This window comes from Astyanax mexicanus, chromosome 5 (genome assembly GCF_023375975.1).
Source record: "Astyanax mexicanus isolate ESR-SI-001 chromosome 5, AstMex3_surface, whole genome shotgun sequence".
NCBI classification, from domain to species: domain Eukaryota; kingdom Metazoa; phylum Chordata; class Actinopteri; order Characiformes; family Acestrorhamphidae; genus Astyanax; species Astyanax mexicanus.
The window spans coordinates 13,751,454-13,766,264 of record NC_064412.1 but is presented as its reverse complement, the minus strand read 5'-3'; the positions used below and the strand labels follow the sequence as shown (position 1 = coordinate 13,766,264).

The following is a 14,811-nucleotide window of genomic DNA, read 5'->3' as shown; positions in this document are numbered from 1 at the left end:
GCGTATTGCATGCTATTATTTTCTCTGTGGAAACCTTTTGGCTGAGCCCTCAGGGGTTACCATTACTGTTCATATCCATTTACACACACACAATCTCTTCTCCAGCAGTGCATAGCATAAGGTCAGTGTCTGCAGGGTTACTTCAGAATGATACAGTGTTTATTGAAACAGTTCACAAATGGAATAAGTTTTAAATTCGCTCGATACTTTCTCACAGCTTAGCCATTACAGCTGCTAGTTCACCTCTCTGAGCTCGCTCTCTTTTCTGTAGTATGTAGGCCTGTCATGATAACATTTCCTGGATAATATTGTCATTCTCCCAAAAATAATTGCAATAAATTGAAGTGTCATTTTATGAATGTTTATGCCACTGTTAGGATAATATAATATATTTATATTATATATGTGTATTGAACATAATATGTGTACTTTTTCCCCTGTATTGTTAGTGATTTATTGGTCATAGCCTGCCTGACCTAACTATTGGTGAAGTATTATAAGTTTGTTCATATATAAACAAACATGCAGAGAAGCCTTTATTGTACAACAGGTTGCAGACCTAGTAGTATGAGTTGTGTGTATGTGGCTGCATCTGTTAGAAGTTCTAGAGTATTTTTGTGGAATCAGAACCTGAATCCAAGGCTTCTGTAATGCAGTTTGGGAGTCCATTTATTTTACGCTACATTTAAAATGCTGGCAGTTTTTTTTATTTAAGTAAGAGAGTTTGTAATATTTTCTTAAGTTTAATAATTATACTTCTGTAGAATTTGTACTATTTGAGCCTTTTTCTTTAATGGTGCCAGAAATTAGCAATTTTAATTGTGTTTTGGCCTGCACAACCTGCATTAGATAGTAAATAGTGAAAGTAATTTTCTTGTTTTTACCAACGTGAAAACCTCTGGAATATAATCAAGAGGACGATGGATGATCACAAGCCATCAAACCAAGCTGAACTGCTTGAATGTTTGCACCAGGAGTGTCATAAAGTTATCCAAAAGCAGTGTGTAAGATTGGTGGAGGAGAACATGCCAAGATGCATGAAAACTGTGATTAAAAACCAGGATTATTCCACCAAATATTGATTTCTGTACTCTTAACACTTTATGAATATGAACTGGTTTTCTTTGTGTTATTTGAGGTCTGAAAGCTCTGCATCTTTTTTTCTTTTTTCATTTTCTGCAAATAAATGCGGTAAATGACAATATTTTTTATTTGAAATTTGGGAGAAATGTTGTCTGTAGTTTATAGAATAAAACCACAATGTATAATATAGTATTATAGTATACACACACTGTAAGAATGTGAGGGAGGGACAGAAGAGCTGTGAAGAGTGTGAAGATGTCTCCTGTAGTGTTTGGAGACGGGTGGGGCAGCTCTTCAGATCACGTTTCCACTGGGGGCCAAATAAAATGAACCCTTGCAATTCTAACAATTGATGGATTAGTGTGTGTGTGTGTGTGTCTGTGTGTGTGTCTGTGTGTGTGTCTGTGTGTGTGTCTGTGTGTGTGTCTGTGTGTGTGTCTGTGTGTGTGGTAACTGGTGTTTCATTTCAAAGGCAGGCTGTAATTGTACTATGCGCAGAATAGTGTCTGTGTTTAGTGGGCGTTTTGACTTGTCCAAATTTTCATTGTTGTTTGTCTGGAACCAGCTCAAAAAACTGTCTGCAGGTCTCAGTCTGCCTCCATGGAGTCCGCCTATAACACACACACTCACAGTGTGTATGCTGCTGTGTAGGTCTCTCCCTCTGGATTTTGGGTTTGCAGTTGGCGAATGGGTGTTGATTTGTGTGTGTGTGTAATTATGGGTCAGGATGAGTAGTGAGGAGCCAGAATTCAGCATTGTTTTGGTTTCTATGCTGTTGTGTTTGCAGACTCTGTAGTCTGATTCTCTGCTATTGTGGCTCTGAAATATTGAAATTCCAGTCCAATAGCAATTCATAGAGGAATTAAGTTCAAAAGTTTGGAATTACGTTAAATTTTAATTATGTAATAAGAAAAACATAAAAAATAGACCTACATATGTACATGACACCTATTAGAGAGTTCAGCTCTGCCAATACAAAAGGAACTCTGGAGAAGCAGATATCAACAAACCTTTGAACATATAGGGTACCACTTTAAAATAAGACTACCTTTTATAAATGGTTTACAATTAGTTTTTTAATGGTTACTAATTAGGTTGTCATTAATAATCAGTTATAACACACATATAGTGAACCCACAGCCATCTATATTGTTGCCCTTTCTAGTTTTTTTCTTCTCTGATTTTTAAGGCATTTACAACCTAATTAGTAACCATTAATAAACTAATTGTAAACCATTTATAAACGCTTTATAAAGGTAGTCTTATTTTAAAGTGGTACCACATGTAGTTATGTAGTAAATATAGTGTTTATTAGTTATTTTGAAAACAATAAATGTAAAACAGTTTTTATTTTACATTTCAGTTATGTTTGTTTTTTTTTGTACAGAATTCAGAATTCTCATGTCATGCAAAATCATTTTACTATCATCTACAGCTCTGTAAAATTTTTCTTGACACTTAAAATGTGTATTTTGTCTTTAAAATTCTGAAGCACAGTTGAATAATTTCATGCATTTCACTGCAATAAGAAATGTGTTCATATTGTTTATTATTTTATACCATGATTGTAAACTTATGTGTGTCTATATATGTTACCTATATGTGACAATATAAATTGGAAACATATAATTATCATATCAGTCAGTATCAGTACTAATGATTGGTGGAGAATATCAGTAATCAGGACTTGATTGGCTCATGAGTAGTAATTCTGAAGCCAATCTCTGTTTAGTGGCAGGAGATTCTGGAAGTTTTTGTGAACTAGCCGTCTGAACAAAGACGCTTGTTTCCAGAAATAGGACGGAGCATAGCCCTGATACAGGTGCAGAGCTGAGCCTTTCAGCAGCGGGGTGAGGCCCTCAGTGAGGGGGGGGGGACTGAACACCTGCAGCCATGAACAGAAAACACACTGTCTACAGTTCTCTCTCAGTGCGTCTCTACGTACCTTTAATAAGACCCTTTTCACACCTGCCATTAACATAATTCTCAGTCATTCAGTCACGAGGGGCTGCCAAACCACATACCTGTTTACACCTGCAGGTTTGATTGTGTCTCCGGTGACCACTTGTGATTAGATTTCTTCTGAGAAAGAAACCTGATGCATGTTTACTGTAGCATGATCTCACTGTGCTCGGTCTGAGATGGAAATGTCCGGTGGATTAAATTTGACCAAAGTCCATAACCCTAAATGGGGATGAAGCACCGTGTTGCATTTTCATCTATTAACAAGTCTAGCTTGCCTAACTTATAAATATATAAATATATTTGTAATTTGCAATATTTTTTATTATTATTTATTTATTTATTTATTATATATATATTTTTTTTTTTACAGCTCCGGCTATGATGTGGTTCATATGGTGTTAATTTTGGCTGAGGACGCATCAAGGCACCCAAAATGTTCTGGTGTTGGATACATTGCTTGTTTTACAATTGGGGCTACGTTTTGTAACCCCCAGATAAAGCCTTTCTATTTTTTTTTTTCAGTCGTTTTTATTATTATTAACATGTATATAAATAAATATTTTAAGCACAATTTATACACAAAATGACCTAATAACTCTCTACCCACACATAATTGACTGGCTTTGCTTCCTAATTTACTCATTCAGATCAAATTAACACAAAATAATTTAGTCTTATTGTTTTTGTGCTTTCTCATTTAACACGTATAAAAGGAAATTTGTAAAATATATATATTTTTTGAGAATATCAAAACTTACTAAAAACCGAACATAATGCTTTCTGTCCCCATGTTTTTATCAACTATGTTACCTCTGATTTAAAACTGCACAAAATCTGTTAAAAACCAGTGCTAATATAAAACATGTGACCCTCGCCCAGTGATGTCACTTCTTCTGGCGGGAAACATGTGGAAAGCATTATTTTGTAAAACATATTGAACATAACAGCAGTCTCTAAATTATTGGTCAGAGAGTGAAATTACTTTGTGAGATTCTTTATTCTGTTTTGGATAAACAATAATGTGATAATCTGTATGTTTTGTTGAGTCTATTTTGGAGCAAAATGGTGGAAATGTAAACTCAGCAGCTTAGTTACTGAATTAAATGGTTTACACAGTTCAATGAAAAAGTTGGCAGATTTTTTTATTCTTTTTTTTTTTTTCATCCCTGAAATCTACACGCAGAATCTACTCTAAAATTGGCCAAATAGATTGTTAAAATGTCAATGACCAAACAAACCCACTCATTTCCATCTTTTAATTTAACATTTAATATGTTAAGTTTTTTTTTTTTTTTTTTAAACCAAGTTTTGAATCACTGTTAGCTGTACTGTTCACACATGTAAGGACGGCAGGAGATGGTGTGTGCAGATGATGGAGCTGCCTGGGTCTGATATATGACTCAGCTTGAGTTATGGGTGGATGTGGATGTGAGTGTCGGTCTGATTCTGATATCATCGTGTTTCCCCGGCTCTGCTGATAAAGCGCTGTGTGTTGATGTACAGGTACGCAGTTAGCGGACGCTAGGCAGCGATTCCGCTCCGCAGTAATATCTGGGGAAAAGTAAAGGAGGATATGAAATCTGTCACTGTTTAATTATGTCTGGATTCCTTAAGCAGTAATTTGAGGCATCAGTGGCTCGGTAATCGGCTAGTGCTCCCTGAGGAAAGCTTATCAGTTCTTTAGTGATTACAGATTAAAGATTGCTCTCATTCCATATCAGCCATGCACACACACACACACACACACACACACACACACTGTCTTCCTGTATTTGTTTTGTTTTGCTCTCTCCCATGGCATTGCTCTCTGTGTGTGTGTGTGTGTTTGTGTGTGTGTGTGTGTGTGTGTGTGTGTGTGTGTGTGTGTGTGTGTGTGTGTGTGTGTCTTTGTGTGTGTTTGTGTGTGCAGGCTTGGGAGGTGGACGCGCTGTTTGTGTATACTGTCACTCTCAGTGTACCGAAGTACATTGTCTGTGCTAACAGTGTTTGTATTTTCTTGTGTTGATAAGGGTGTGTGTGTGTGTGTGTGTGGGGGGGTGTGTGTGTGTGTGTCTGGGCCAGTGAGAGTGAAGTGTAGGAGAGGAAGCAGGCAGTAGGTCCTCTGAGAGTGTGACGTAAGGAGTAAATTGGAGCGTGAGTGTGGGCTTGCTGCACTGGGTTGAGCGACTCGGCGTGTGGGAAGAACACACTCGAGTGTGTGAGGAGTGTTTGTGTGGGACTGTGAGATATGCATAGGCTGATTATTAAAAATTCAGCATCACAATACTTAAACTCATGATAACAGATGAGGTAATTAAGTTACAGTGTATTGTTGCTGTCCAATGAAAAACATGTATTCCCAAAACAGCAAGTTTACAGTACAGTACCTTTGTAACTTTTAATGGAAGTAAATGTAAAAAGAGTTTATTCACAGGTCATTTTGGAGAATGCCTATTGGTCCAAAAGAAATTTTGACACAGTGCAAGACAGTGTTTTTCATTTGACAGTGACAATATATATAATAAGAAAAAATGTGAACCATATTTTTCGGGCTATAAGGTGCACTTAAATGCCTTTAATTATCCACAAAATAAGGTATGCCTTATGTATGGATTTGACCAGTCGGATATTAGGCAGCAGTAAAGCTGAAGTACTCTCTGCTGAAGTACAGCGTTATCAGCATTAGCATTAGTCGCTAACCACAGCGCTAGCTTTTTTGCTATTTTCTGCGTGTTTGCCACATTAAAACAAGCTATGTGGGCTGAGCCGATAGCTAAAAGTGCCCTTGGTAATTGGAACACTCAGCGTTCCTCAGTCTAGTGCTTTTTATGTCCCACTGGCATTTACGTCCCGCTATCGCTGCGGTTAGTGGCTAATGCTAATGCTGCTGCACCTAGCCTTAGTGCTGAAGAAACTTCACTGGAAACTTACTCTTAGACAAAATATTGGAAATCTAAGCTTACTGTAAATAAATGTAAGCGATTTACTCAGGCAAATAAACTGTTTTCACACTAGTGCCACTTAATGCGCTTTATAATCCAGTGTTTATGTATGAAAATAGACCATAAAATAGACATTCATTGACAGTCCAAACAAAATACGGTAACACAAATAACAAATATGAGCATATAGTCAAATTATGTCTCTACTTGTATTGTTTCTATTTTGCTTTTTTACTGGTTGACATGAACCCGGCAAACATTGACAAACTAACAAAATAAAAATATATGTATATGGTGTTTTTTGACCTACAACAGTATAGCTAACATTTAATTGTCTTGCTCACAGTATCATGATGTATTTTGATATATCGTGAAGTAACCCGTGCATCGATGAACTCTAATCAAAAGACATTGACAGGCATAGGCAAAGGCATTAGTTTACAAGAACAATATCATATTGATTATCACAAGTGTCACAAGAATATAATAGTCCGGTCACAATAATTGTTATTGACTTATTGTATAGTATATGGACATGATATCAATAATTGTTTCTGACCTTGATATTGCTCATTATGATTTTGCTTAGCAAGGAGACTTTCAATCGATTGAAATGTTGTTAATGTTTTTATTGTATTTATCTAGTGTCTGGCTTTTTATAGTAAGTAAAACTCTATTGTTCTTAGAGGGTATAAAGGCATTATTATGATGTTAATATTATACCAGTGGCATAATGATCACAATCATTTCTAGGACAGTATATCTTCCAAATGAAACTAATATAAAGGCAAAGTTATTTGTGAGTAAGAGGGAAGAGTATTCAACATTTGCTTATAATGTAAGTATGTGTGTAAGCGTGTGTGCATGTGTGTGTACACAAGTGATTAAGAGGAGGTTTGCTGCTCATATGTTAGTTATATGTGTGTTTGATTGAGCATATGTCTGCATTATCTGTATGTATGTGTGTGTGTTCGTTGAGTTGCTGATTCAGCCTTTTAGTCGTCGTGTTAGTGTGATTGATTTCCGGCTGTTTGCGAAATGAAACATAGCATCACTCTGCCATATCAACAGAAGCCATGCCCACTTACTATCAGCCAGAGCGTGTAATTACTTATATACACATATATATGTACACACACACACACACACACACAGATGGAGCGAGTGATGTTGGGAGAATGAATACTGATGAATGGAGAGGTGCAGATAGAGTTAGGAACGTAGCGACGAGGTTTCCGTGCCTGTTTATTAAAAGCTATAAGAGTGATGGATGTGTTTAATATGCTAGTCCTGCACTGTCTCTCCTGCACTGTGTGCACACACACACACACACACACACACACACACACACTCACATCTGTAATACACATGCCTTATAATGTACAGCATGGAGACAGACCTGCCCCAGGCACTGCGCTGCCCCCTACAGGCACTGTACACACTGATGACTCTGCTTTTTTTTTTTTTCTTAAGGCCTGGAAGAAGTGAGCCAGCTGTATACACAGAGTGGCTGACCTCAGTGTAGTAACGTTTAATAACTGTAATACATAGTGTTTGTAATAATCCTTAAAATGACTAACTGAATCATAATGCACTTCTGTTTAAAGGGAGCTGTTAATAAATATTGATTTTGTTTTGTTTCTTAACAAAAATATCATAAACATTTTTTTTAATGTACTATATTTCATTTCTTTTTTTTTTTTTTTTATGTTCATGCTTTCCTGCTCCATAAAGTCCTTTTTTATTCTCATTCCACCAGCAGGGCCTAGACAAACTGTGTATGTGCATGTGCACATCAGTGTCAGCAATAAGTGGAACTTTTTTTTTCTTATGAAGGTTTTAACTTTTCAATTTCATGGTTGCTATTTGCAATGTGATGTTATCCAATCTACATAATGCTTCCTCTATATGAAGAAGGACTTTTTTTGGTATTAAAGTGGCAGTCCTTATTTTTTTTCTAAACTAAAAGCCGAAGCATTTCTGAGTAAAGAAGAGATAAAATATTGTGTTTAATGGTACCAGTGAATGCTACCATTACCAAATGAATGGTAATATATTCATTCTAAAAACTGGGGTGTCTTTTCATACTTACGACACATGTACAGCCTCTAAGCGAGGGTCAAGCTTAGTTTTACTGAACTTGAGCGGCTGGTGGAGCAATGGAGACTTCAGAAGGGAAAACTCAGAGCTCAGTAGCTCATTCACTCATAGTAAAAACATGAACACACAAAGTGTGTAGTTGAAGCCCTCTCTCTCACTCTCTCTCTCTGACTGAACACAACCTGCAATCGAATTCATTCACTCTGAAAGAAGACCACATCACACCCGCCCAGTTTAAAATGATTCTTCCGCATGCTCAGTGCAATTACCCATTCTCACCAGAGAGGGACATCAGATTCAATTTTGTTTTTATTTATTTTTTATTTTATAACACCCAGTCAATCACAAGGGGTACATAGCAACCACAGAGCAAAGGCTGTTTCACTGTATTAACAACATGGGTATAGCCTGTCACCTGCTTGGAACTCAGGTCCACTGTTCCACAGCTCAGTGCTGGTGGGATTTTATACCCCTCTAGCATATTCCCAACATTAGGCATTAGACATGGAGTCAACATTTAAACACGCTTTTGTTTTGTTTTTTGCTCCAGAGAGTCCTATTCTAATGGCAGAACCTCTCTACAGGAACTAGACAAGCACACAAGTATTTGTGCACGTGCACATCTGTCATCAATGTGTGCAACTTAAAGTAGAAGGGCTGTCTGCAAATATTTGTGCATGTAGTGTATTATTAACTAGATTAATAAGATACATTTTCTGATCAGTTTCACTCATTTTTCTCATCTCCTTAACGCTTTGAGTAGTGTTTGTCTGTGCTGTGCTAATGCGTTGCTGCTGCTTGGAGTTATTTAAATAAATTTGTACAATTACGTCCAGACTGATTTCCTCCACTGACCTTTCAGTCGGACTGATTGACCCCTGGTGACCTTTGTTAATGGGCAGGAAAAGGTCGTGGCATATTTTGGCATGCTTGCGTGAAATTTCTGTGCTGTTTTGCACATTCTGTTCTAATGATGATGAAATTTGGATATTTGTGTGTGTGTGTGTGTGTGTGTGTGTGTGTGTTTGTTCATTCTGTGTGTGTCCGGATGAGAGCGAGAGAAAGTGTGAGAGAGAGAATATTGTGAGAAGTGTTTTGGCAAGATTGGTGCATCACACTCTGCACTCTGCAGCTGTCTGACCTGCATTCCTTGCATGTCACAAGCTTGTGTGTGTGTGTGTGTGTGTGTGTGTGCTCACTCATCCTTGATGTTGCATCTGTCACCAGCCTGGAGGCTGAGAGCTGCACATAAAAGAGTGTGTGTTGTTTGTAAGACAGAGACTGAAGCAGAGACAGAGAATGCAGAGAATTAAGACTGATCCATCTGAGAGACAATAAACGCATTAATAGATTTATACCAACACTCATCATAGTCATAAACAAGAGTCTAGGCTCTGTGTGTGTGTGTGTGTGTGTGTGTATATATATGTATGTGTGTGTGTGTGTGTGTATATGTATATATGTATGTGTGTGTGTGTGTTCAGCTGCCCTAGTCTTATTGATTCCTGTGCTGAGCCCATAATCGAGCCTCTCTTGTCTGTCTGACAGTTGAGTGTCTATCTGCTTTGTTTGATTCAATTAGGGCCTAATGTTGCTAATCCTCCTCTTACGCACACATCCGCATACACACACACACACACACACACACACACACACACACACACACACACACAGAGCAGTAGAGATTCCCATTCTAAACATGCAGGATTTGTGCAAGTCAATGAAGACATGCTGTAGCCCACTTTTTTCCTCATCGTTTGTTGCTCTTCGCAGAACCAAACACGCACGCACGCACGCACACACACACACACACACACACTCATTATTTGGTTTATTCAGCTTTGTCCTTTTCATATTCAATTGAGAATCCAAAATCAGAAAATGAGAAAATTATTGTTTTGTTATTAGTTTATGAATAAAACAAATAACAGTTTGTTTTCCATTCTTTGAATTTTATGCTCAAATCAAAAGTAGGAAATGAATAAAGGAACCAGTGGGCTGAAGATGATTTTCATATTTAATTTGATGTATTGAATTATCGGTTTGTTGCACTTGATTGGTTTTGTTTATTTAAGTTATTTGGTTCTGTTCCCCTTGTAATTTCTCACTGCTATGGGCTCCTAATGGCATGATCATTAGTTGTTGGATAAATGGGTCGGGGTCATGTACCTGGGGACTGAGCGTCATGTGCCTTTATAAATGCATAGAAACATGTCCTGACAGTTGAGTTTGCGTTTTAACTTGAATATGAAAATAATGAATTTTACACAGAATTTCCCCTCAGTGCAGTAGAGATTAAAACCATGGATTCTGGTCCAGTTCTGGTTTTGATTTAAGCGTAAAACATTGATGTGAAAAGTACGATAAACAATCCATTGTTTAATGTTTGCTGTAAGATAAAAAATGAAAACAAATATTAAATCGTCTTTCCTTTTCTCTGTTTTTCTGTCTGTTTTTTCCTCTTTGCACATTATAATATCTTATTAGTACTGGTTGATTACTAGTAAGAAAAATAACTGCTTACAGTTGTTTAGATTTAACTGATATTTCAGTTTTTCTCTATGTTTATTTAGCAGCATCTACAGATTTGTCCAGTTTTATCATATCAGTGCTGATTGTTTGTGCATTGGTGACTGTAGTTATGTGTTTTTGTTTGATTCTGATGGATGTTCTTTTTCTTCTCTTCAGATTCTGATAAACTCGGTGAGTCCGTCCAGGCCGGCGCTGCTGTATGAGAACGTGGTGGTGGGAGATGGCAGCCCCATCCTGAGGGACCTGCTCTTCAGTCCAAACCAGCAGTTCATCTACACCCTCACTGAGAAACAGGTACACACACACACACACCACATGCAAACTTAAAACGGTTAGCCGCACTGCCACAAAAAATATCCTCTGGCAATCCCACCTGCTGAGGACGGAGGTTATGTTTGTGTGCGTTTATGTTTCTCTGCCCCACAGGACACACCGCTAATGGCAGTTCTGGGTGTTTGATGTTTCATTCGGACTTTGTAGCTTCACTGCACCACAGTAATGACCATGTGCATCTGTACCCCTGTCTGATTAGTCTAGTTCAGTCGTTTCTATCCAGTCCTCAACCCTCAGAATCAGAATTTTTCACCCTATACTAGTCTGGCATGGGACATGCTTAACTACATTATAATTTGTAAGTCGCTTTGGATGAAAATGTCCAAAAATTCAATGTACAGTACAGGCCAAAAGTTTTCAGGTCCGGTGACGGTGGAGGCCAGATCATTTTTTGTTCAGTACATAAAACTCCACGTGTTCATTTATAGTTTTGATGCCTTCAGTGAGAATCTACAATGTAAATAGTCATGAAAATTAATAAAACGCATTAAATGAGAAGCTGTGTCCAAACTTTTGGCCTGTACTGTACATTAGCATTAGAAGACATTAGAAGTCAAAACAAGGCAAAAACATTTTCGTAGGCGATTTTCATGATTAATTCGGTTAATTCAGTTAATTCGAATAACAGTTTTAATGCGATTTTCACAATGGAGTAATCACGATTTTACAAACAGACATTTCATCTTTTTAATCTAAAATATCTGAATACGCTACTCATTTCTTAAGTGTTTATCCGTCATACCTTGGTTTCTAAAAACTGCAGCATCATTGCTCTCCGATGAGAATCTGTGATTAATTATTTCTTCTGTGACTCGTTTAGTGGGTTATTTTTCAATTTTCAGTCCTAAACCTGCGTTCTGAAGTATTATCCAATGTCTGTCAGTTTGGAAGTTTCTCTGTGGCTTCGTGTACACAAAGTCAGCAAAATCGTTTATAATTGAAAATCGGATTTTTGTGAAAAACTCTATTTTTTTTTTTAGGCCATAATTGCCCAGCACTAATTTCATGTATTTCAAGACATCGTGATGATATATTGGCACGGATACTTAGCCTCTATCAGAATGTTCCAAACAAGAAATAAACAGAGAAAAAGTGGATAACCTGGAGCAAAAAAACTGCATTGAGAAACACTGGCATGGACTGGACTTTTGCCAGAAAACAAAAACATATTTAAATTTATGTACAGTTCACTGGAGGCCAATGGATCTTCTACCTGGGAACTTCAGAGTTCTTGCTGCATTGCTGTATAGGTCCTTAATTATAAGCAGCAAACACCTGTGTGTTTTTTTTTTTTTTTTTTAACCTTAGTGCAGCAGCATTGCCTTAATGTACATCTCTAGAGGGGACTCCTTTGGGATCATGCACACATTGACCAATCAAAACAAGCCAGTCAGATTACTGGGGAGTCAGCTAATTAAAACAGAGCCAGAGCCTCATTTGAGATTTAAGGATACGCTCACATGGAAATATGGACAAGTATTCTGCATCAGTGTCACCCACATGAGAAATAACCAGCTATACAGCTAAACAGTAGTTCAGTTTGCTGCGTGTGCCGCGTGCCCCCGCATGTGCTGCGTCTGATGTAAAACGTTAAACTGCGTCACCCTCACCTTCACCCTCGCACTTTCCGACATTGATTTTTGTAGAGCGTGTACGTCTGACACTGTTCTTTCTGTGAGGTGTTCCACAATTGGGCCTTTGTGTGTACATTAGCACATTCATTCAGATCTCACCCACTCGCTTTCTTTTTCTTTTTCTTTCTTTCTTTCTTTCTTTCTTTCCATTTTTCTTGATCTCGCTCCTTCTTTCTTTCTCTCTTTCTCTCTTTCTCCCCCTCCTCATGCTCCACTAATTGAGCAATATTAATATTCATTGCGTCCCTGTTGGCCTTTGCTCCATTTTTCTCCTCTTCTAATCAAAACGGATCATGGCGCAAACAAATGGCTCGCGTGTGCCAGCGGAGACGGAGATGCCCAGACGCGCACGTGAGATCCATACCCGACGTGCGGCGGCGTGGAAGCGCGAGCGCAAGGGCGATGCGCTGAGTGCTGGATATCACATCCCCCTGTATTTTGGGGCTTTTCTTCACACTCTGGCTCTGAGCTTCTGCCTGTGTGGCTCAGATGCTAATGAGGTGATAAGTAGGTGATAATCACGAGGACGGATAGAAACTGTATTCCACGCAGTTCTGCGTTTCTGTACGTTAACGTCAGCGCTGTGTTGAGTGGCGTTCCTGCGTCTACAGGACTTTCGCAGGGTGGGATTTCTTGAAAAGCTCACACTGCTAGACAAATTCTCGCCCCCTGCACATACACACATTCACATACACACCTGGCACTGGGCCAAAGGCATTAGCATACTTGGCCTGAAACACTGTCATTGTGTATGCACACACACTTCACTGTGTGTTTACACCACACACACACGTACACACACACACACACACACACACACTCACAGTCCTCCCTCACTGCTTGCTGCTCAGTTAATCTATAGCTGAGTACACTGAAGCCTTTGAGTCTCTCTCTCTCTCTCTCTCTCTCTGTCTGTCTTTCTATCTCTCTCTCTCTCTCTCTCTCTCTCTCTCTCTTTCGCTCTCTGTGTCTTTTTTTCTCTGCTGTGTGTGTTTGTGTGTTTGTGTGTGTGTGTGTGTGTGTGTAACAGAGATTGAGTTTTGATACAGAACCACTCCACTCGTCTTATCGGCACTAATCTACAAGCTGATAGTATACACACACACACACACACACACACACACATACAAAAACTTTTATTTAAGTACACACAGAAAATCACCCCCTCCCACTTTATGTAATATTAGCTCCTCCTTGCACATAACCACTGCCATGCCACTGTCACACGCGGCACACGCATACTGTACATAAGTGACGACCAGCCACCAACACAAGTGCTCACACTCCTGAGTACATATACAGTTACTCTCATTCCAAGACTCAATACAATAATAGTCCCTCTTTCTGTACAATCATGACCCTATTGGCACACGTGGCACATGTATCACACGTGCATGCTGGCTGTTCTTGGCTTGAATACATGCATACACCCAGCATCTCGTGTGTTTTCGCACACATTCACTCACACTTTCATCTTATTCTGTATTATCCTGTTTTTGTTCATATTCACAGCTACCCTGGCACACGTGGCACATGCAACATATGTGCAAGTTCTGGCTGTTTTTGGCTTCAACTCACGCAGCCAATCACGCGCATGTATTCACACGCAGACACTTGCATACACAGTCACTCAATTGCATGCACACCTTATTTGGTATAATTATCCTGTTCACTGCTACACTGGCACACGCAGCACATGATTTTGGCTTATACACACAGACACCGGCACACGTTACGTGACAGCCACCCCCCCCCCCCCCCCCCCCCGTATGCATATACACACAGGTTTATGATATTAGTACTTTTTTGTGAATAATCAGACACACTGGCAAATGCGGCACACGTGGCTCACGTATAAATGCTAACTAGATTTGGTTTCTTCTTTCAATGTTCAGGACTACACGTGCCAACGATGGCACACGTGAAATGTCCACACAAGTGTACAAAAGCTTGCACACTCACAACTATTACGTTCACAACTTATACATCTTAGTCCCTCCCTGGCACACGTCTGACACGCATGCGTGTGCTGGCAGTTTTTGGCTTGTATACACACACACAGCCCTGCCACCTAATACAATATCAGCTCCATTTTGCAAGTAATTGTGGCCACACTGACACTGGGCGCACACGCGGCACACGCATGAGTGCTGGCAGTTTTTGGCTTAAACACACAGAGTCAGCCACCCATGCACACACACACACACACACACACACACACACACACACACACACACATGTGC

The 14,811-nt window shown here is 39.0% G+C and overlaps 1 protein-coding gene across 2 annotated transcripts in view; it reads left to right on the top strand.

Annotated features, from left to right (window-relative positions):
* Positions 1-14,811, top strand: part of plxna1b (plexin A1b) — a 253,907-nt gene that overhangs the window by 110,657 nt on the left and 128,439 nt on the right. For both annotated transcript variants that reach the window (XR_007439320.1, XM_022675699.2), the window contains exon 4: positions 10,758-10,895. Coding sequence is in view for 1 of the 2 variants with exons in the window: in XM_022675699.2 (XP_022531420.2) it covers positions 10,758-10,895 (138 nt within the window). In the remaining variant the exon portion in view is untranslated. The remainder of the gene's footprint in view (positions 1-10,757; positions 10,896-14,811) is intronic.